Source organism: Chaetodon auriga, chromosome 20 (genome assembly GCF_051107435.1).
Source record: "Chaetodon auriga isolate fChaAug3 chromosome 20, fChaAug3.hap1, whole genome shotgun sequence".
Taxonomy (NCBI): Eukaryota; Metazoa; Chordata; class Actinopteri; order Chaetodontiformes; family Chaetodontidae; genus Chaetodon; species Chaetodon auriga.
The window spans coordinates 9,530,777-9,555,244 of record NC_135093.1 but is presented as its reverse complement, the minus strand read 5'-3'; the positions used below and the strand labels follow the sequence as shown (position 1 = coordinate 9,555,244).

General features: G+C 41.6%; 1 protein-coding gene across 4 annotated transcripts in view; it reads left to right on the top strand.

Moving 5' to 3' along the window:
- Nucleotides 1-6,981: 6,981 nt before the first annotated feature.
- Nucleotides 6,982-24,468, top strand: part of afap1l2 (actin filament associated protein 1-like 2) — a 35,371-nt gene continuing 17,884 nt past the window's right edge. For all 4 annotated transcript variants that reach the window (XM_076760634.1, XM_076760632.1, XM_076760633.1 and 1 more), the window contains exons 1-3: nt 6,982-7,136; nt 19,963-20,091; nt 23,738-23,803. In XM_076760634.1, the coding sequence (XP_076616749.1) occupies nt 7,121-7,136; nt 19,963-20,091; nt 23,738-23,803 (211 nt within the window). In that variant the 5' untranslated portion in view covers nt 6,982-7,120. The remainder of the gene's footprint in view (nt 7,137-19,962; nt 20,092-23,737; nt 23,804-24,468) is intronic.

Genomic DNA, 24,468 nt, shown 5'->3' with positions numbered 1-24,468 from the left:
AAACACAGGCTGCGCATGCGCACTGGCAGCGGCTTCTATTTAAAGGTACAGTGTCAAAAACCCACCGAACTAACCTATGCGGCATTTAAAACGCATGGGTCTGAAGTTTTTCAGGTCAAAGACTTCCAAAAATACACCCATAATACCACGGAGCCATATTTGATGACATTTTGTCCTTGTTGGCATTGACCTTTGACCTTCAAATACATATTATTTCTTAAGTAAAAACACAATTTTCAAATGGTCACATGGGTAGGAACTCATGGAACTCGTTTTCTGATTTGATTAACATTACGTCTTCCTCTCCTTGCACATTGATTTCCATTGTAAATTTTGGGCTATTTTAACCGGTGCAACTAAAGAAAACTGAAAATTGAAAAAATAAAACATGTTGTCCTTTGTATGTTTTTCTTATGTCATATTTTTCTTATGTCACCATACTGTTTAAGGCAAGTGCATGGGAATTTAGGGTTTAATAATGTATGAAGAGTAGCAGTGGGTGGTATATTACAAATATTCAAAATATTAACATTGCAAATAAACGGTATGTATGTGCTGTATGTATCTGTATATATTAGATCTCACTATGTTGCAAATCTGCAGTATTTATTTTGCATAAGTTCAATCCAGCCAAACACTGTGTCAGAGCAGTTTAATAAGAATAGCACAAATTGTGCTTTTTAGTGAAATAAGTTGATATGATGCGTCAGTGGAAATTTGTTTCTATCATATATTCATACGTTTTGTATTCTTGGGTCGTAATGACACATAATTGAACACTGTAACCAGTGAGGTGACAGTGTAGACGGTAAGACCTGTCAACAAAATTGTCACGTAATAGTCAGTGATGCTCTTTGCAGGGCAGCTCCTGTTTGCGATCTAAAGTGGTAATTTTCACAGCTCCAATTGCCCTGATGAACTGAGCAAAAGCAGAGAGGCTGAACCTGCTGGATGAGGGTGGCTATGAAAATTATGTTCTAATCCTACTCAAGGTCCTGACACATCTCAGGAAATTTCAGATAACTGTCAGTAATGGTTGGAGGGAAAATTCAGTGACAAGGGCAAGAAGTGACTGGTACTTTTTAATAAAATCTCTTATCATTCATGTGTTTGAAGAGACTCTATTCTGGCTCTCCCCTAACATCAGATGCAATAGGTTTCTCTGAGAGAGCACTTATCTTTGTTTTAGATGAGGCTTGTCAGGGTGGTGCCAGCTGCCAAGCTGAGGAGTCTGACAGATCAGGACTTTGGTGGAGTATGCAGTTATGTGACACAGCAGAGCTGAGAGAAATCTGAGATGTGCTTCTGTTTCATACAGATGGTGATTGAATGGCAATATAGTAAAAGTCCACATTTTTGTCTTTTGTAGTGTGCGGGCAAACTGAAGAGGTTCAGCAGTGGTTATGAAATGACAACATGTTCATCGTGAAAAATACTTGCAAGCAATCCCAATTTAATATTCTGGTGCATGCTTCAGGGACTCATTCGTCTGGAGCCATCCACATTTCTACATCCACACCTGCAGGTGGCAATGTTGCACAGTGACTTAAAGGCATGGATCAGCAGGGTACAGACCTCACCACAGACTTACAAAAACTGCAGCTGAGTCCAGAAATAGAGTGGGAGCAGCTCATCAGAAGTTTCTGTTCTGACTGTGGAGGTTTCATATTCAGTCACAGTGTGAAAATGCTAACTTAATGTTCAGAACGTTATTGCATTGTGTATTTGTTTGATGTCAGTAAATGAATGAACTGAAAAGTAATTACAAATGTCAGATTACAGATAATAACATAATTGTACACACTTAAGAAATAGCTAGGCCTCTTTCACAGCAGACACTTTGACTTGTCATGGCAGGCAAAATGCAGGTAGGTACTAATAACATGCACGATACCAGGTTCCTGAAACTGATGCAGCTAAATGGAATTCAACCATCATTCATTTTACCATTCACACCTGTGCTATTTCTGTGACATGTCAATTGTGCTCTCAGCTAAAGGTTAAGACTGTAAACACTGTTTTATTCAGGCAAAAATTATGGTAAATTGTGACACAAAATGTTGTCATGAATGCCCATTTAATAGCAGTTATCTACACAGGATGGACTATTGAGATATAAGTCTCTTGAGAGGGACCAGACCAAAAAAACAATGCAGTTAAGTTATGAATCAACACACCATGAGATGAAATGTGAGGAGAAAAGGAAGAAGGGAGATGATTTAAAGGGACAGTTCACACTAAGATTACATTTACATTTCAATTGCTTTAACACTATTCCATAAATGTAAATTGTAAATCTGAGCTCATTTTTTAAATTTAAACCAGTCTGTCCAAAAACTTACGATAATCTAAAGAATAAATCCTGGAGCTGCAGTGCAGACATAACAACAATGAATCACTGATGCAACAACCGCTGGGGCACTGTGACACACAAAGTCACATGCTGTCATGTCATCTGTGGTGATTCCAGTGGCATATAGAGACTTTTTAGTTTTCCAACTGGAAGCCTTCGTCTGGATATAACATGAAGTTCACTTTCGAACAAAATGTGTCCTGTAAGCTCACTGATTCAGGATCAGTGGATCAGCTCCAAAAAGTGTCATCTGAAGGCTTTATAGATTCAAGTCTTGATCATGTGATTTTACATATTGGAGATTATTGTAAATCTGTAATGGGTTTGATGTTTTTTATGACACCTTTTTATATATTACAAATCATCTAAATACTTGTGAAGAGCTCAGACTTCTAAAATCACCCCAACAAAAGCTGCCTGGCAGCCGAAGAATTAAGTATGGCCTCAACATTTTCTCAGCCTTCACATGAGTCACTCTTTGAAATCTGAACACCCACTGTTTATTTTCCACAGAGGTTACTGTGAACCTGATCACACAGGAACGAAAAACAATATTATCGCACTGTGACTTAACACTCTTCCACTTAAGCCACGGGAGAGCCTCTTGGCGTTTAGTCAGGTGCACACACCTCTGTGGTGCAGGGAAACACGCACCACCTCTATGAGGTGTAATGTGTCTGAAACCAGTGCCCTCTGCATTCTTGGTCTAAATGTTCTTAAAACAACAGGGAGGTACAGCAGAGCCAGTGGATTCCACTTTCTTTGGAAATTCCCAGACGTAACAGTAAGAGGAGGCACATGGTTTGGACTAGATTAGATGACAAATACCTAAATAAATGGGGGGGTCTCTTTTCAGGGGGACTGGTGTGTGCGTATATGTGTGCAAACATGGGAGAGTCCCCTCAATCAAAGAGGGTCCAGTGCTAATTTGAAGTTGAGTCAGTGACCTTTGTCCGCTGATTCACAGCTGAGGAATGCTCTTTGTGCTCCAATCAGCGGCAGAAAAGAGGAGCGAAGCCCAGTCCACAGTTGCACCTTTGACTCAAAAATGCAATCTTGGAAGTTCAAGTGTCTCTCTGACCCACTTAGAAAACATTAGCACCCTTGTTCCACACCTACATGCACATACCTCACACACACGGACAAGCGTGATCACCCTAAATCATCCAAATCTGACCTGAAACCACCCGTACAGCCAGGGGCTTCCAAAGGTCTGCTGCACAATAGGAATTCCCCAGATGGATTAAGAAGACAGTTCTGTTGCTGTGGACAGACGGACAAAGGAAGAGCGGAGGAGAGAATGGGCAGACCACCCTTGTTTTCAGTTCATGCTGAGCCATCATGCCTGACTCACATTCACACTTTGACTGTCCTCTCAAGGCTATACGATAAAGTGTGGAAAAAACCTGACTTTTAGCTGACCTGTTTAAAGTGCAACGTGCAGAGATTCAGAATGATAAGTGCAGGTTCAAGGCTAGCAGTTCAATAATTACAGTACACTGTGGCTGCTCTAAAAGAAGGTGAAAAGATCTTTTCAAGTGCAAATGTTCTTTTGTGTTCATACATAGCAACAAAAACAAAATACTCAGCAAGGAAGGCTGTCCTTGGAAACAGTAGGTTGACACAGATAAAACTAAATTCAAGGTCTGCTTCTAGGTCACACATAGATCATGTGATGGTAGCTCCATCTAATTATAAAGACAATAAGATGCAGTTAAGTGGACTTAAAATTAAGATTTGTTCTTGTCAAAAAACATAATACACAAGCCTAATTGTCTTCCACATTCTACTGTTTTTTTTTTTTTTACATGTGGTTGACTCAGCAGTTACGTTGCATATGCAAGAGGCCCCTGCAAGTCCTGCACACAGTAAAATGTTTTATTCGGAGATTATGATTGTAGTCACCGTTCTTTCCCGAAGCCACAAGGAAGACAAAGTGCTTATGACACAAACAATGAAGACGTTAAGGATCCATACAGATGCCCCGCCTCGTTAGATAAATACTTTATGAGCCTTTGTTACAGTAAGCGAAGGCACGAAAGCAGGAAGTTTCTTCAGGATGAAAACCAGCTCTGCCAACATTTTGAGTGAACTTACCATCCAGAAAACACACCCTGAGGAGTTTTACACTTAACTGGAAAGACTTCATACTCTGACATTGCTTCATGTGTTTGTGCACGTCACCTATTTGAATTGTTGAGGGGATGTGAACAGTTGGTGCCACAGCTGACGTAAAAGCTACAAGTGGGATGGAAATACAGAATAACTCAATTTTCTTATGAAACCCTTCCCCGTTCAAGCATTAAACACTACACTAACACACTCATACACACGAACTTTGAGCTCTTTGAACAAAATCCCTGCTGAATGGCGGCCTATTATTGCTCTTACCAGCTTACAGTATTTTGACTGTAAACTGATCCTAACTGACAAGTGCATTGATTTAAATGCCGTAAGTTGAAATGTCATCCTACTATGTCAGTCTCGCAACACACAATAGAGCTGTAAGGAGCTTACAGAGACTTCAGAACTCACCTTTGAGACTTTGACAAAGAAAAGCTCTGATTGCTTGTAAAGCTTTTTTAGAAATTGGCGAACTGTTGATCCCCATGTAACCAGAGTCTTTCCTGTACAATGCGTCATTTCTCTTATAATTCTATTAGGTTTCGTACAAAGCAGGTGTTCCTTTAATTTTGAAGCACTTATTATCATTTTCAGGTGCACATGTAAAGCACGCAGGCAGTGAAAGCAGCATGGTATGTCTCATTACATATATGTATGTGTATATCAAGTTAATAATGTTGTTATTGGAAAATACACCCGCAGCACACAGTTGAACTTGATCTACAACTTTGTACTTACACATGAAAAGATGTCCAGTGGGTATTGCTACTTTTGCCTCTCACACACTACCTGAACTCTGCATGCACAGAATTACACCCATACCCAGTAAAGATATTGCCATCAGTACTAATAAATACATTTGTATCAATATGCAAGAATTTATTCGGGCTTCCATGACGAAGTTCCATTTGTGACCATTTCCCTTAAATGTTTGATGGCATGGACAGCCACAGAACAGTCCTCGGTTCTGTTCTCAGCCTCTGCTGCGTCCAGTTCAGATGCTGTTCCACTGTTTGTGCTGTGTCCTCCAGACCCTCACCTCCCTCCACAATTCAAAGCCATACAAGTCATGCTGACTGGGGACTCTGATTGTGAGTGTGGCTGCCTGTCTTGACCTTGTCTGACCCTGATGCATGCTGCCTTCTCTATGGTGCCTTCTGACCATTGACTTTGACCACTGATCATCCCATGAACTAGATATTACTGTAACTTTAATGTAAAAATCCCTGCTGACATCAACACACACTTGTCTCAGCAAGGGATCAGCTGTGCCTCAGAGTCATTCTAATGTCATCTGTGAGCACAGATAAAAGAAACACAGTTCAGCACAAGTTCAGATAAGGAATGCATGAAGTCCCCCCCCCCCCCCCCCCCCCGGAAGTCTTCTTCCTTAACGTGCAAGCTTCTGATCCTATAGCTCCACAACCACACGTTGCCCGATCAACTGTGTCTCCTTGTCCCAGCATTTGAAGACGTCCGTGTCTAATTCTGTGCCACCCCTAATCCACCCTTCCTGTCAGCTGCAGCCGGCCTATATAAAGTGTATCATTAACCAGCATCAGATGTCATCACAGGACTCATCTGTCGTAAGATGTAGCTGCGGTTTATCTTGCGCATGATGGAAACGAACTGTGACCAAGCGGCGCTCCTTTCCTGCCGTCTTTACTACTCAACCGCATAACCTCCCTGATTGGGCTGCAGTGTTGGTATTGTTCCCTATAGGCTGCGAGTGGAGGCTTTACAGAGAAAGGCTGGGATGCACGGCATGCGGTTTTATCATCCTCTGGAGTGTTCAGTGCTGCTCTGCGTAATGTTCCTCTCCCACCTCTACCCGGTCACGGCTGTCTCACGAAGGTGCGCGTTGATCGGACAGAAAACTTCACTTTTCTCTCAATGTACAGCGCGGTGCGTTTAAGACAGCCACTGTCTGCATAAGCCTAATGACACTGGTAGGCTTCCATATCAGAGTTCTGTCCTCAGGCGCCGTTTCCTCTGCTGTCTGATCTTACTTGATCATGAACTGTTTTTTGCAGATTTTTTGATGCATAAGACTAAATTAATACAAAATTCTATCTGGAGTCACATGAGTCATTAGTCTCACCCTTCAAAGATTTTACTTATAAATGCACAAAACAAGAATTGGGGATTAATAGCAGGAAATAACGCAGCAATTTAAGTTTCACGCCTGAGACTGCACTTTCCTGTACTCATGTGGTTTAACGCACAATTTAAACTGAATTCGACGACTACAACTGGACAAATAATCCTCCTCTCAGTCTCCTAAAACTCTTCCTAAGTTTGCTATGGGACCCGTGGTAGCCTCTAAATAACACCAGGAGGTCCCCCACTTAGCAGAGACAACCCAGCAGCAGTGTGGATGCTGCAGGCTGGAGGGAGGAGGCGCAGCATAGCACATTTGGAAGAAGGGGAGAGCGCTGTTGTTCCGTCAAAAAAAAAAAAAAAAAAGCTGTCGAGCGCAGTCAGTCAGTCAGTGTATTGTTGAAAACGGGAGCGCCGGGCTGCACTCCGCTGAAGAAGTTGCTGGCTGCCCCATCACTCAGAAAACTCGCCGGCGAACTTTTGGGATTGTTTGATTTTATGAGAGGAGGAAAGCGAGGGGCAAGAAGGTGAAACTGCGAGGGAATGGAGAAGCACAAAGGTAAGAGGCGAATTTTACGCTGAGCTTTGAGTCAATAACAGGAGACACAGCTGCTGACTGCCCCAGTGTCTCCCTGTCATTGCTGGCAGTGTATGCTGTACAACTTCTTTATGATCGTTTTTGGTGAGAAGCGTTTTACAAGTACGCAAAAACATGCTGTTTATTCATACATCCAAATGGCATATGAATCATCCTGTGACATGTATTGATTTTGAATGCATTTGATCCATTTGCATGTTGCCAGAACAGGTCAAAAAGACAGAATTGTGATGTTTTGCCTCATTTTACAAAGGTTTGGACATTGCTTTACATTGGTTTGGATGCTGTTCAACTAATACTGATAATTAAAATCTCCCTGTGGGTTTATAGCCAATTAGCTCTCTCATAATCTGAGTGGTCAGATTGAAACGATCAATTGAATCCACCCTGTGTCACCAAGAAGATGTGAGGCTTATCCCCAAATGCCTCTCCTCCACAAGTGGGCTCCATAAAATAGTTTACACTGTGGCCACTGATGAATTCCAATAGCAGCAACATTGTTCTCACAGCATTCCTCAGATTCCTGTGGCTATTTGTCCATGAGGGATGAGCAAGGCCATTTAATACTTCCTGATGGCCATAAACAAACGGTTTGAGCAAAAATGTTAAGCTTAGTGCTGGTAGAGTGGTGCACCTGACCATGTAAGAAAAGGAAGCAGAGGGAGGATGGTCGTCTTTGGACCTCAGCACTGATGGAAGAAACACAATCATGGACCATCAGCACATTATGAATCCCTCCTCACCGTCAGTGGTCTGGGTGAGGCAGCCGGGTGAAGCAACTTGCTGGACTGTAAACAATGGCTACTAGTTTAACTGGAATGGCATCTACACAATTTGCAAGGAAGCAATGTTGCTGCAGCATTCCCGTTGTCCAGCTGACTCGACGACCCGGTTTGGTCACTCCCACACTCTTTCTCAGAGGAGATATGCTGCAGCCGGACACAGAGGTGTTCTGTGCAGCCTGTCATTTTTCCTGGGAGGGGGTTTCATTAGCAGTGGAGGCTTTGCACTGGTCTTCCTTCAGTTCATTCATTTGTTCATCTCCATCACATGCAGAGCTGGAACAATGATTGATTACATGATCGATTAATCTGCATGTGTGAGTCATATTCAAGCAAAAAAAAAAAGTCAAATATTCTGTGGTTCCAGCCTCTGAAATGTCAGGATTTGCTGCTTTTATGCTTTTTATGATTGTAAATTGAACATCTTTGTGTTTTGGTTTGTTGGTTGGACAACACAAGATATTTGAGGACGTCATTGATGGGCAGTTTTCACATTTTTATAGACTAAACCATTACTCAACTGAGAAAATAAGATTAATCAATGATGGAAAAGTTGCAGCTCTGATCACCTGAGTGGTTTTCAAATGTGAGCATTGCACCATTCAGTTGTTTTTGATCAGGCTTTTAAAGCTCAGAGAAAGGCTGCACTTTCTAGATCACCGCTGTTGGTGTAAGACAGGAGCTTCAATTATAAGCCAAAGACATTTTGCAGGAAATGTAGGGGAGAAGAGTAATGAGGATGTAATTCATGAGAGAAAGAGAGAGCTGATCCTACACCTGGTAGTTAGCCTACAGAGTGCAGAAAATGAGCTGGTGTGTGGGGCTGAAATAAGGACTGGAGTGTACTCCTTTGGCAGCTGTGTGCAGCAGCGCCAGGACACTGAATTAGATACTAACAGCCACAGGCAGCCTGCGGAGGAGGTACAGTAAAGGGAAACATGGGAAAATCCAGGGAGGGCCAATGACAAGGCAGGGCATTGTTTAGTATTCTGGATTTGCTCCGTGTTTCTCAAACCTGACTCACGCAGGTTTCATTCCAGAGGAACACTTCAGCAGCTCATGTCACCGATTCTCACACCTTCTGCCAGAGACGAGGATCAAATGAGCAAAACCACCTACACCTGCATTTGGCTTCAATGACTGTTGGACCGTGATGGGACATGTTTGTGAATCACTGTTCCAGGTTGTACCTCAGTAGTAGATTGGAGCCAACTTTGTGCAATTCATGGCCCATTGGTCATTTTGTTCAACTTTTAATCACAGTCCATATTTAAGTGTTTCCGCCCACCAAATGTTAAATAATCATATTGGCACAAAGTCGTATATGGCTGTCCTGGGAACTGTATCTTGATCAGCTGACAGATTAGTGAAAGTATGTGCATATTTTCATAACAATGGGCCATTAAAGAAACACTACATAAATAATGTACAAGTACATATATAGAAAGAATCAAAAGTATAGTTTCCCTAAATATTCCCATAAAGGGAATAAATAAGTTTATCTTTTCGCAGGATCCTCTCCAGTATTTATTATCTTCCTCTCCCTGTCAACCAGTGCCTTCCACCTCATGCCCTTTCTTATTCTGCTTTCCATGTTATTATGGATCCCACCAGTTTCTGGTTGGTCTGTGTTGAGTTCACTGTTCTTTGCAGCTGGGTTTCACCCAGAAAAGTGAAGGGAACTATGATGATGGCTCCTTGTCTTGACTCCAGCGTCAGCCGTCTGCTCCAAGAGTAATCTGATTCTGTCACCTCTGCCAAAATAAAATGTAAGACAAATGGAGTCAGACTGACAAAGATGTATTGATGGACATTTTTCAAGGAAAGGATTGTTATTCACTTGGCACACAAGCAGCTATAGTTTCAAAACTGACTGACTTTGGCTTTGAGAAATGGCCGAAGATCTGATTTTTTTTATTTTTCATTTTACAATGAAATGTTTATGTGCACAGCATTGTTTGTACTGTTAGATGTAGTAAAACAAGACTACAGACTACAGCTATGCCAGCAGCTGTTTGAGGTTGCTTTGAGCTAAATGCATGGATTCTAACTTGCTCACAGTGGCAATGCTAACATGCAGATGTTTAGTGGGTGTGATGTTTGAGAGAGCCTCAAACTCCCCAAAATAGCGTTGACTGTTTAACAATTGCTACATAAACTGCAATGTGTGAAAATTCATTGCAAGTGTTGGGGAAAGCTCCCACTGATCACTGCTGATTGATGCACATAAGGAGGAGGAGGTCACTCTCAAACACACCTGTGGGCATGAGAGTGGTGCAGCAACAGGCTAAGGTTTTTATTATGGTATTTAACCATAAGATGTTTGTTTATGCTGTGTTATTTGATGCTCTGAACAATGCCAAAAACCACTTGTTGCTGAAAAGTTTCATTTGTGTGTCCCTGCACCGACAGCGCTATCAGCACTGGTGTTTAAATGGCCGACAGTCTGTCAACTGCAGCGGTCATGTCAATCAAAATGAGTCAAAATAAATTTCTCAGTTTGACTAATATCAGTTGGAAATCAGGGTTTCAAAGGTGCCTCTCAGTGTAGCATGACAGTGTGACAGAGTCTGGGGGTTTATTGGGTTTGACCTCCCATAAGCTCAGCAGAGGGAAGGCTAAGATGTAGGCCATCAGGGCTGGCATGGGGTCTGCCGGTTCACTTGTATGTGTGTCATGGGCTGTGCTTGCCAGCGGGGAGTGAGCGGAGTGCGTGTAATTCAGGAAGCTGGACCGGGCTATAAAAATGATGAAAAGAAAGACGGTCTTCCTGATCTGTGGCAGTGCAGAGCTCTGTGTGAGTTTGGCCCTTTTTGCCCTCTGGGTCTCGCTCTTGTTCATTTACAATACATCAAACGTGGCTTTGTTTATTGGATACAGGAGCTCTGAATCAGACCTGCATTGTGTTGGCTTCTTTTTTTTCTCACCAGGTACCCTGTTGAAGGAAACTGTACTTAGAACAGGAGCTTGCTTACTTGTAATCACACACATATGCACACACACTAGTTCTCACTCTCCCTGCAGCCCTCCTGGCCACTCATCTGCGGGATAATAACTAAGCAGAGAAGCTTTTATGTGGGTGACTCTGAGGCGGCATTGCTAGTTAGTTTTTATTTGTCAGCAGCTGCTTGGAGTCTGTCGCTTTCTTTCTCATCAAGCCAAGACCATGGAGCCTTGTAAAGCTCTAAAACATGGCCTCTAAAACATAAATCTGCTTATCACTACACATTGTATGTTAATTGAAAAATGACTGATGGTTAATGCCCACACAGAGTGGTATATACATGCATATACACCCCGCACGCCTCAGAATATCTAGCTTATGATGCCTATGAGTGTTGGTGGTTTCCTGTGGAGCGAGGTAATGTAAGGAGACAGGAGGATTGAAGGAGGGATGAAAGCAGGGTGCTGCATTAAGAGGAAGGAGATGGAACCACACTGAGCCTCCTCTGCCTCATGGCCCTGGGCTGGCACATTTTTCATCTATGTGTGTGTGTGTGTGTGTGTGTGTGTGAGAGAGAGAGAGAGAGAGAGAGAGAGAGAGAATCCAATGGCAGAGAGTTATAAAGTAATTTCTTGGTAAAGTAACCTGGAGAGCTAATGCAATTGTCATTAATGGGATACATTTAGTTTATGTTGCACAGATCAGCTCATGCTGTTTGCATATAAACTCATTTTGGATGTAAAAATATCTTTAAAACTGCATGACATGATTTCTTGGACACTAGAGGGCAGTGCAAAAAGTTGTACAAACAACATTGATATATCATCATCTAATACAGTGGATGTAGCTAACATTTTAGCATTAGCATTCATGTGGAATTCCATCCACCCAGCAAATGCAATTCCAATATTCACTCTCCATTTACCTCCGTTTTGGTCTCCACCACCTCCTGAGGGAAATATCTGACTCTTTAGCTTCTAAATGCTCCACTAAGTTTGCTACTTAGTTGTTAACTCTGTCTGTCTGCTGTTTGGTGTTGAGGAGGTTGCATGCAATGGGTTTATCTGAGCTTAAGTGCTCCATAGAGCTGCAGGCAAGTGATACTCTGTGGGTTTATAACAATGGACAACATGTTTCGTTTTACAGATTGCCATTTGACCTACCGTTAATGTAAAAATATGAGAACAACTTTAAGAGATGACATTTTAAACTTTCACTTTCCATTTGTGTCACTGATTTTATCTTAATTCAAGAAAGGTGATGGGCTGTTGTCCCTCAGCGTTATTCAGATTCCAGTACATCAAAACTGTCTTGCAGCTTGTGTCATTTGTCTTAATACTGTCCTTAAACCGAGCCAGCAACAGGCTACGGAAATTCCTCTTGAGCTTTTAAAAACTTGTTAAGGAATGTTAAAGAGGACAATTTGTTAGAATTTAACATATTAATATCTGTACTGATGGCAGATTTGTTCTGCATGGACAAAGATTCTGGCATTATGCTTCAAACTTTTCATTTTCATTCTGCTCTCTTTCTCACTTCCCACATCTTTGACTTTGCTTTACACACACAAACTCTGTCACACACACCAACTTCATGTCATCAGCAGACAGAATGTTGAATGTTGAAAGTCTTTATCTGCAGGGACTACGGCAGCATGCACTGCATCCTAATCAAGATAAAGTTGCTCAAGTACGCCCGGGCCCCTTCCTATATATCTAAAAAGATTTACTTGGATTTTTAGAGCCCATTAGCATGTTTCTGTTATAAAAACTGGCTGATTTCTCCAAGGGCCGTGGTGTAAGCCTCGATATTACTGAGACAGCACAGATCTAAAGACTGGAAAAAAAAAAAGGAAAGGAACGGGTGTTGGGTAAGATAAAGCTTGAGATGAATAAAGGAGGGATTCAATAGTTTGGACAGAGGGAAGATGAAAGAGGAGAAACTTGGAAAAGAAAGTGGAAGTAAAGTTTATGAGTGACTCCTTTACAGCTTTTGTCCTCTGTAAAAGTTAATGCTTCAGTCTGCGGCTCAGCATAGGATGAAGTGAGCCCAGTACTAGTGTCTTAACATTTGCTGTTGCTCTTACTTGCAGCGTGTTAAGCCCGTGCCTTCACCACTCCCTTTTATCTATTTCCTCATATGACATTGGGGTTTTTTTCATGCTCTAATCACATCAGTCAAACCTGGCTCATTTATTTCGGCCATAGCAGCATGCCTCAAGCATATTTTATAGGGAAATGGTACTTCTCATCTACCAAAAAGAAAGAAAAGGAAAAAAACAAACCCAAACAGACTGCAGACAGAGGCTATGCTGCAGTAATTCATTATGAGTTGTCATGACAAGACTGCAGCTTTTCATTTCAACCAAACATACAGCAACTGATTCCAGTTCCTCTTGTCTGGTTAACGTGTTGTAGTGTCAAAACCAGTGGATACTTCAGACTGTTGGGCCACAACCAAACCGCTGGACAACTTCAAAGCTCCTCCTACATCAAATTCTTTTTTCCCACAGTGTGCAAAACACTTCCCGTCCCTCGTATAAGATCTCGGCCATGACCTCTTCTCTGACCTCAAGGATGACACCGATTTTACTTTTGAGCCTGTTTTTCCTCCCCATTGTAAGTCCTTGGGCTCAAAAGTGCTGCTTGTTTCTCTTCTTGGAGCTATTTTGTTTCTAACTAGAGCCAAAAGTGTAACATAAGTAAAGCAGTATATGCAGGAATGCACAGGTCAAGACTCAGAAGTCCACCTAAAGACCAGAGAGATTTACACATACTGGACAAATGTGCCGTGAAGGAGGCCATTTCTGTCAAACCAGAGCAGTCATTCCTGAACTGAGGAGGTGGCCTGTCAGCTACTTATCTTGACGTCCCTCCCCAGGCACTTTCACACCATGCAACAGCAAATCCAGCTGGCTTTGGCTTAGCTCTCCTACAGTACATACAGTATCTATGACACATAAATACAAATCTTTATTTAAAGAGACAATGAAAAGGTGACAAAGATGGAGAGACAGAGGTTCGCCTTCGATCGGATGAATACTGCGGAGATGAGGGACTGACAAGGAAAGTTCATCGCAGTGCTGTGTGGCGGAAAATAAAAAATGACTGTGTGTCGCACAGAAGTCAAACTGACAATGTGCCGTGGTAATATTTTACAGGGCATGAGACTCAGAGTAGAGATAGGCGTTCAGAACACTTAACTATATAGCCACTATATATTAAGGACAGAGTGTACACGTATGGCATCCATCCCAGGGGTCATTGTGGGGGAAATTAGTTATAAGGAAGTCGCTGCTGAAGAAATCAGCAGTTAAAGTCTGCGATTTTAAAAGCTTACATGCTGTTTGTTCCAGATAAACCTGTGATAACAATATTTGCCAACTCTCATTGTTTCATTTTCACTCTCATATATTGGAATGATCATTGTTGCCTTTGAGTTAAAACTTATGTAGGCTTAATTCCATAAGAAAGGACCCATGTTCTTTTTAATGTTTAATGCACCGTCTTGCTCATAGCTTCAATTTTTTCTTTCACTTTTCACTTCTCTCTTGTGTCCCTTTGTCCAAAGTTCCTTCAGTGCTGCTATCAGACACAGGCTGCCCCTCTTCTGAAGTCATCAAGTTGACACCCGCTTTTTTTCATTTAGGTTCCTATGGCAATAGCACCAAAACACAGCTTGGATTAATCCAGCCATGTCCACGCAGTCCCTGCCCCACAGCTGAACCCAGCATGCCTCAGAAAGACAGACCCTGAGCCTGCCAATAGCCATCAAACTCCAACCAGATCGGTGTTTGATCCTTCATTCAAGCATTGGTATCAGCCAATTATCTGCTCCTCTCACCACAGGAAGTTTGGGCTGGAACAAACCAATCATACGTAGCACCTTCTTGCAGTCGTGTGCATGGAAACTGACCCAAAGGTCAATGTCATTCGTGTGTTTTCCCCTCTAAGTTTGGTGTGTGGGAGCTCTGCTTCTGTCTGTTTCTCTTCCGGTCTACTAAAGCAGAAGCACCTTGAATCCGTGACTGTGTAGAAAACCAATCGTCCAAACATTTTACTGTCATGTTTGGTCACTGGTTCCAATTCTCCTTCTTTCCCCCACTTCCCTTTTAGGTGGGGTTGTAGCTTAGTCACAAGATGGTCTCAGTGCTTTGTTTCATTTGCTGTAACTGAAACATCCACATTTTAGAATTAGTAGCTTCTTTGCAGAGCCATCCATGTTTGAAGCGTTGTATTTCACCACAAGCTCATTGATTTTGCTGAGCTTCAGGTGATTGTTGTTGCACCATGTGATGAAGCTCTCCATCAGTCCTCTGTACTCCTCTGTAAAATCAGTCTAAGTGAAGACAGTATGTTTGTCACTGGAAGTTATTCACTGGAATCATACATGTCAATGTAGTGAGAACTTAAAACTAAAATATAGTGCTATGGCTGACCCTTTCTAATCTTAAGCTCTTTTTAAACTTACATTTCACTATTTGTCAGTGAGCGTTAATAATATGTGTATCCTTGCAGTTTTGAATGTCATATGTGCATTGCTTGTTGGAATAACTGTATATTTGTGGCAGTTTTATGTTCAAACTTGACCTCGTTCTGTCTAACAAGTATGTCTGCAAGTTGAAATGATAGTCTAAGTACAGTAGTAGAAACTGCTGTCTCCTCTACAGAGGATACTGGGGCAGCTGCTCGACCGGAGAGCCAAACAGATGAAATCACATTCAAACGAACTGCCAGTTAATCTGTATCACGAGTAATGGTGACAGCTGTGTTGTAAACAAGTTTCATGAGTTTGCAAAGTGCTTGCTCAAGAAAGCGAAAGATGGTTTTGTAGTTAGCTAAGTCTGATTTAATATCCCTTCATTACTTCATCATGTTAAACAAGTAAACACTGTGGTGTTTTTTGGGTTGCCAGTGCAAGGTCAGCACTATTTATATGTTATCTGCATTTTTGAGCTTTAATTGTTTTCCAATTAACTAAGAAATGTCTGTTTTACTGACTCATTTGACGTGATTTTTCAGGGTAATTTAACCAGCGTGTCCAGTGATAGCACGTTAAATAACATTCACTGCACTCCATAAGGAAAACGTATTGATAGGCTGTAGGGTAGAGAGACTTTTTCACTGTTGATCAAAGACATAAACATGCTTGCAAGCAGCACAAATATTGCATCAGTGAAAAACTGGATATTTCCTGGAGCATGAATTGATAAGCTGGAATTTGAGGAGTTGTTTTCAAAGTAGGACACATGAAAGGAGGTGATGAAACATGAAAATGGGGCCAGTTTGATTTAAGAAATGAGAAAAGACAGAGAGAAGAACACACCAGTAGCACATTGAAAAAGAGAAAGAGATGGTAAAATCCTGAAGATTTGAGTTTATTTTTGCTATTTAGAGGACTTAAGTGACAAGTTGAGAGTTTTTTCTCACTGTGGTGTCCCATATGGCCATTTCAAAGCTTAACTGAGCGTAACAGGAATGCCAGAGTCTTTTGTGTCACTCCAGATGTTCATTATTGTTCAGTATAAGTTGCTGTTGCGAGAAAAACTGCACTTGGTGGAAAGCTGATTAGATTCTTGTCATGTTATATTCACCCAGTATGTTTTCAAGTCTGATCCCCCCTCAAAAAAAGTAGCAGAAGGATATCAGCACCCCATTTAACCTGGAGGCAAGTCTGATTGGAATGAGAGACCATGCCTGCCTCGTTACTTTGACGAAATGAGCTGCTTGCGCTCGTCTGTGCTAAGATGTGGCCCGTCAGTGTTGATGCAGGACCTCAAGCCTCTCAGATTAAAAATGCTGCCAGGATCCGGACAAGACCCCCTTGTTGCCTTGTTCAGCAGAAGATTTGCTCAAATTCAACAAGGAGAATGGTGCTACAGACCCAAGTCCAGTGCCCTCTCTTCTTTGAATGAAAAGCCCGTTATCCAGAAATTAGTTTGATATGCATGTTTTGAATGCAGTCCTATTTTTGTCAATTTAATTCCTTGGCTGACCTATTGTAGGACTTGTGTTGGTTAGTTTTGAATTTGGATTACCCCCATATCCCCACATGAGTCCAAGTAATGATACAATATACAACCCAATAAAGAATTGATTTTACACATTTTGCACTGTTTTAAGATGCATGAACTCGCCTTCCATTAAGACCTTGTGATCATCTTCCTCTTCACAGACAGGAGGTTAGCAGCTGTGTGTGAAGGCTATTAAAGATTAAAAAGATCATGTGTAGTCCAGATGCACAGATGGGTGCACAGATAGACATGCACGAAAAGACATTTATAGAGTCTTTTGGTTATTTTTGGAATCAAATCACAGACATTTCAGCCAAATTGAAAAAATGAGTCGTTTTTCTGTTTACCACAGCCAGGATAGGACAAGGCAAACAGATGGAGACTGAGATGGCACTGAACATAGACTTTAGAAGCTTACAAGTAATATTGCAGTGGATTTTCATGGTTGAGTCCACTAAAATTTAAGCCACTGTTTTCCATTTAAAATAACAGACCAGTACGAGTGTTCAGACAGCCGGACAGGTTTTGGACGATTTTCCCATTTTCATTCATTCTTCATTCAATTCAGTTTCATTCTCCTGGCTCAACCTAATCAGACATCGCAAATACACCTTACTGATCTGGCAATTTATCAGAGCACTGTAACACTTTGCGAGTGGATATCTCAATGGTGTGAGGAATCGAACAAAAACTCGTGTTAATGAAGCAAACCAGGAAGTACGCCCTCAGGCATGAGGAAGAGAAACAAACTCAAATCCAGCTGATTTCTGACACAGACTTCATTCTGCAAAGTGTGCTCTGTATTAGATTCTTACCTGCACCCTTTTCACTGGGTTTTAATTGAATTCTAAGAATATATGTCCTCCGTTGGAAGCACAGTAGCGCTCTGGCTGGTCTCTCGGATTCCTTTTGGCCATTCTACAGAAGTGAATTGTTTATGCTGTGGAGGCTGTGGTCACTCACTGGATGTGCAGTGGGCGTCTGGCCAAGCCGTAGCCCACAGAGACGGCCTGCTACAGACCTCCCTGTCCTGTCAGCTGACTCCGTTTCCCAGGGTCCCCCAATCCAAAAGGCCATCAGAGTCAATCTCTGCAAACACACAAGGAGGAGAAGCTGGAAAAATGTTTAGATTCATACTGAGGAGCCAAACATCAGCAGCTAAACAACTATTGGAAATTTATTGAAAGTTAATGTGTGTGGGTTTAATCATTATTGTAACGGTTTTTAAGGGTATTTATCGTTGTCTAAGCTGATTTTAATTACTTTACAGCCCCTATGTGTGTGTGTGTGTGTCTATATGTGTCTAAACCTGTGATGTTTTCCATGGTGCAGGTCCTCCTACCACAGGGCCTCTCAGCAGAAGTTGACTCAGCTTGAGAAGGAGTCATTAAAAACAACCAAGTTTGCTGTAGCTCTGGGAAAGCCTCTCGTCATCTCCGAAAGGCAAAGCTTACCGGGGTTTCACGCCTTATTTTGCAGAAATGTCCCAACTTTGCAGAGGTTCTTTGATGTGCGGGAGTGAAGGAAGGAGGGGAGAGGGCACGAATGCACTCCCCCACAAGACTCAGTTAGTGATCAGTTGGAGCCGGAAGGAGCCACTAAAACAGACTAGCTGACAGTTTTAAAAGAGTTCAGAGAGGAGCCGTTCGCTCTCCTGATAGCAGTTGATTTTTTTTATTGTCCATATTGGCAGCAGTATTTTTTATAAACTATATATATATTCTCAAGTGCAATACAACACATGACATTAGTAGTTTTCTCATAAGAATATTGACTATAATAAAATAGTACCTTTATGGCAGTAAGATTTTGATGGCATTTAGTATTTTTAGAAACTGTACAAAAGTACATATACACAGCTGTTTTTCTATTCTGTACCCTGTACCACTGTGTTTGCATTTTGTAGTACTTGCTGGCTGCAACAACTGAATTTCCCCATTGTGGGATCAATAAAGTCTTATCTTATTTTATCTCCCTGTAAAATGGTTTATGCTTTAGATCTGACCTGCTGCCAGGTTTAGTTTAAAAACGAAATTACCAGAGTCAGGAGATTTATAAATAGTGGGTCAAATTACTCAATAAAATATCGTACACTGCTGATTGAAGGGAACTTTTTCATGCGACAGTTCACTTATTTACCTTAACCGTATGTACTCATGACTTGTGTGGTTGAATTTGTGTCTCTTTTTAACATTAGCCACGTGGAAACAAATGATGGTAAAGCTTATTACAATGCAGAGATCCATCTAAGAATACATCAAAATAATGGCTTACAATCTGTGAGGGATGTCTTACACTCCAGTATCTAAGAACAGCATGACACCCCCTCTGATATCAGCCCCACCTTTTCTTTTAATAAAGTCTCTCTTCTTTATCCCCCTTCTGTCTCGTCTTTTGGTGAAGCGCTCACACACTGAGGCCTACTGTAGCAAGGGGCCTATTCATGAGGCCAAGAGACAGTGAAGGGAAACACAAAGAGCTCCCCACACAGCGGAGAGGGCCGTGAGCTCAGCGCTGACCCCTGAAGGATGTGTGTGGGCTGCACCCAGACACAGTGGCCCCGCCGACTCGGCCCCGGGCTCCTCCCTCCTCTGGACTTGACCTTTCACTAAACCCGTGCAACTCCCAAAGCAGCCTCAAACACACTTGCAACTGTCAATAGCATCAAGATGAGAGCAATAACTGAATGACATAAAGTCTGAATGGTTATCGACCGGTGCCAGCTGAAAACCTCTGAAGAGTCTCTCCCATGTTAAATGTTGGCATACAGCGCTCAGCTCCATGCACAAAAGCCAAGTCGTGAGAATGAAACAGCTAACAAACTAGCAGCTGAATTCAAACACAAGTCCTTGAGTTGAACTCCCTGTTCTCAGCCATAAATAAAAGTATGAGCTTCATAGGCTTCATGTTGCTTGTTTTTCTTGCTGATGGGAACTGTGACAGTCCTGGTCTAAAGCCATTGCTTAAATACTACTTTTAATCCTTAAGCATGAGGAATTTTTTATTTTGCTATGCCTCTGAGACCCTCTTTTCTGTCTGTGCTTCCAGTGCTGGACCAGCTCCTCATGGAGCTCCACCGCTTCCTGCTCATCCTGGACAAAGAGACCCTGAGTGGGAATGCCACCATCCAGAAGGGCTTGCTGTCCGATCTCCTCCAGTCCTACAGAGCCTCCAATGGTATGAAGGAATAACTGAGATATGGTGTATATATAGAGTAGAGCACTTATTTGCACTGAAAATGTAGATTAATAAACTCACCGGCTTAGTTTTCCAAACATTGCAGGCAGGAAAGCATCCACTGAATCAACCTGAGCTCAGCGGATAGCTTCTTCCAGACCAGTCAGTAAACAGTGAGGAGTGCACGCCCGTAGATGATAACATCGCCGTCTTTCAAAGCCCTTTCAACAAATATTAAATCTTTGCAGCCTAGATAAATAAGGAAATACAATTCTGAAACTGCATGATCTTGTTCTCACTTGAATCAATTCAGGAACTGAATTTGATGGATGTTTTAGGGGGAATCTTACATATTTTTTGACGCGTGTAAGTAAAAACAAAGACGTGGAGGAAGTGAAAGACTGGAAACAGGCCGGACATGCTGTAATTTAACATAAGAGTTGTAGTAGGAAGATAGGAAGAGAAAGTTATTGTGCCTGGTTTTGAAATGAGTGGTTAGATATATTTGGAAATCTGAAAGTAAAACGATGTAAACCAAAGCCACCTTTTATTTTAGTATTTTTAATTAGATCTCCAGCAGTGTCCTGCAAATCCCCCAGAATGAGAAATTACAAGTGAACCGAGAAAACGTCTGTGAGTTTCCCAGACGGTCGTTTGATTGCGTAAACCACAAGACACTTTTTCATTTCTTTGGTTATTTCACTGTAAGACAATCTTTCATATGTCAGAAGGATAAAATCTTGCCTGCTCTGTGTTACGAGGTGACGTTTACCTCCCACGAAGGCTGCTGAAGAGTTACTGTAGAGTGCAGCTCCAAGAAATCTCAGTAAATATTTGTATTTGGTAACATATTTATTGGCAAGCTCTCAGTCAGAAACTTTCAAAAGAATAAGGCATGGCCATTTGTTAAATAGGACAAATAGGTTTGTTATCTGCTGACGGTGAAGCGTTAGATGAATCAGGATAAAAGCTGTTCCAGCTGGTGAGTTTGGTCCTCTCTAAAAGCCTCTCAAACATTTCCTCAGTCTTCCTAACTTATGTTTCCTGATGTGGCGATATTTGTGATTTCATGACAGCTAAATTGGTTGAGGTTTAACCACAAATAATAATAATTTAACATTCAAAGGCTTTTGACTGGCAGCTTGTCTACCTTGATGCAAAGCACCTTATGCAACGTGTGATCATGCCCTACGTTTCCCACAATTCAGTGAGCTTACATCGGCCATTTGGCCTCAACAAAGCTATTGAGCGAGCCACTCTGGTATTATTTTGCTCTTTTAAACTCTCAGTAACCACCATGTAATAATTATACTCTTGCAGGCTTCTATTAACAAATACATTTGGGGCCTTTTATCCCATTATGGTGGCTGGAAACCTCATTGTGGTGGTTGAATTCAGTGTTTTTGCCTGCATATCTTTTCAGTCCCATTGCAAAATTATCAGGTTGACATTCTTTATTTTGCGGTTATTAGTTGTATGTTTGCGTGCAGCCTATAATCAAACAAAGTGCCTCTTGCTTCATCCCGAAGTGATGCATGGCCTGTTATCGTATCCTGTCAAACAGCTAAAGACAAGTTTGTTTTTCTTGCTCACTGGGTCTGACACTCAACATGAAACTGTGGCAACTGCTGGTGGGCTGATGTGATTTATGGTGCCTGGACGTCAGTTAGTTAGTGAACCAGTGCTACGCCGAGTCTCACCCGAGCCTCAGCCTCTAGGTGTGTTATTATTTGGGAATAATGAATGAGTGCTGCTTTTGTGACGCTGCTTATTCTGATCTTTGTGACCCAATTCTTGTCACTTTTGGGTTGAAAAAGCCATCGTGGGTTTTTGCTTCTCCCTCTCTGTCCTTCTCTGCCTCTCGCACACTAACCAACACACACCAGCAGTCATGCTTTTCCATGTTCAGGTCCTGGACTCGTCTCTCCATACTTCCTCTCCTGGCTCCAAGCTGTATCATTTTTCCGAAGCTGCATTTATCCTCTGGGGACGCTCACTTCCTTTGAGCAGCCGTTTATAAATAGCATCTCAAACTCTGTTCCCCGAAAAATCTGTTTTCACTGTACAGGCAAAACATTGTTTCATTCTGCTGTTGTTTGGTTTCACCTCACGCTATCTATTTCAAAGGAGAAACTTTCTCTAGAGTATCACCCAATGTTAGAGTTTTGTTTGATTTCCTCTCAGGGTATAATCTTAGTCAGCTAAAATATTTAATTCAATGAAACAGCCTTCCTCAAAAACGGCGCTGCAGCTCCGGAACAAATTCCCATTACAGGTTACAGTAACCAGCTGGAGCTTGCTATGCCAAAACCACAGGGTTTATTGTTTGAGAAAAGACATTCATTCAAACTGTTTATGTGGCAATGTTATGGCGATGTCTTCGCCAGCTTGTAATTACTCCACCATGTTAAGACCGACATTAAAGCAAACACAATCCTTTTCTCACTGAGCTGACTTCAGCGTCGGTGTATGACATGAGGTTTCATCATCTCCGCTCATTGCCTAAATGATACCATTGCTCACAGTGACCTGTAAATATTTACATTGGAGTGCAAAGAGAAGTCAAGTTCAGTCTGCAGTGACAGCCCTGATCAAGAGCTAAAACTCGCTGCGCTTTAAGTGTTGTCACAGGAAACCACGTCTGACTATAATTACAATACTATCTTATTTTGAATACTGCTCATTCTGACTTTTTATGGCTATAAAGCTAAAAACTCCTTTTGGATCACTGCTAATTCTTGTCACTGAATATAAATCCCATGCAGATATTGAGTGGGAGGTGTAATTTTAAACTAAACCATAGTGAATGTTGAAACTATTTGGAAGTCTAGACTGGTCTTAGGATCTCTATTGTATATTTAGCTGTACAATCTTAAAAGCTTCAAAGACAGAAGTGACACAGTGCTCTATCTGTGCAGGCAAGGAGCTTTCTGACTAATGTCCGATGAATGCCAGCCACGGTGAAAGTGGGTGTCAATAATGGGCCCATCTGTCTGCACAATGGGCCACTTGTTTGGGTCAAGTTCCCCTTTAATCCTGGGCTTTTGACAAACATGATGAAAGTTTGTTTGGCTCTAAGGTAGAGTCAGATTTTCCCGTCCGTGCTCCAAGTAAATTGCTTCAGAAGCTAAATATGCATGCTCTTCTTGTGATTGTACACAGTTAAGTTACTTTGTGTACAGTATATGTTGAGGCCTGTCTCAGAGCTACTCACTATAGAAGTGGCAGAGTTCTGGTAATTTAGTTCACTAGGATTTACAACAAAATGTGCTTTTCCTAGCCTATAGATCTATCCCAAGTCTTTTAGATGATTAGATAACATTAGATTTGATGAGGCAATGAATTTGTCCTGAGTATAGGAGCTTGCACTTGCTTGAATTAAAGTCAAGGTGGGCAATAGGCTGAAGAGGTGCCCCAGTTTAAACAATCTTCTTCGTTTTGTGACTATAACAAATGTAGAGCCTTTAGCAGAATGTCTGTAAGAATACTGTGATTGTTATATTGCTGATGCAATGGTACATATTTGTCTCATGTGCTGTCTGCTGGTAGTTGAATGGCTATTGTTTGTGCTAGCTACCTACAAAGAAAAATGTCTGAAGTATGAGCTCATGTCAGCCGTTAACTACCTTTTGCTGTCTCCATGCAGGTAGTGACGAGGAGTATATCTACATGAACAAAGTCATTGTCAGTGGGAAGGACAAAGACGACAAAGGTGTGAGTTTCAAAAGTTTCCTCTGTGAAGTGTGATACTGATATTAAAAGCATCTGAAATATAATCTGTGAAGAAAAGGCTTTTTTTCTTTCTTTTTTTTCTGTTGAAAACAAGATGTACAATATCCACAATGGAGAATTTTTTTAACCATGCCAGCAGCTCTATGGATGGCAGTGTCATTGAGTCCAACCCTGAAATAATTCAAAAACTGTTGGATGGATTGCCATGAAATTTTATACACACTTTCGTGTTCCCCAGAGGGCGTGAACGTGTGACTTTGAGGATCTTCTGCCTTTTTCCCTAGCTCTGGCATGAGGTTCACATTTTCATCAAAATTTTAATTTGTCCGATACTTTGGTTTATGACCGAGTCCCCATCAGCCTCAGCTGTACTTTGTGTTGGGTGCTAATTAGCAAATGTTAGCATACTAATATACCAAACTGAAATGGCTAACATGGTAAACGATACTCGCTAAATATCAGCATATTAGCATTGTCAATGTTAGCATGCTACTGTTAGCATTTAGCTCAAAGTACACTAAAAAGCAAAGCTCAGTTCAAGCCCAGTTTGACTCTCTTGATGTGACTACAAGGAGTATCGATTTACTGACTGCGTTTATCCAGTTATGATGAGTGTAATCTGCAACCTGGAACTACTCTTTTTAG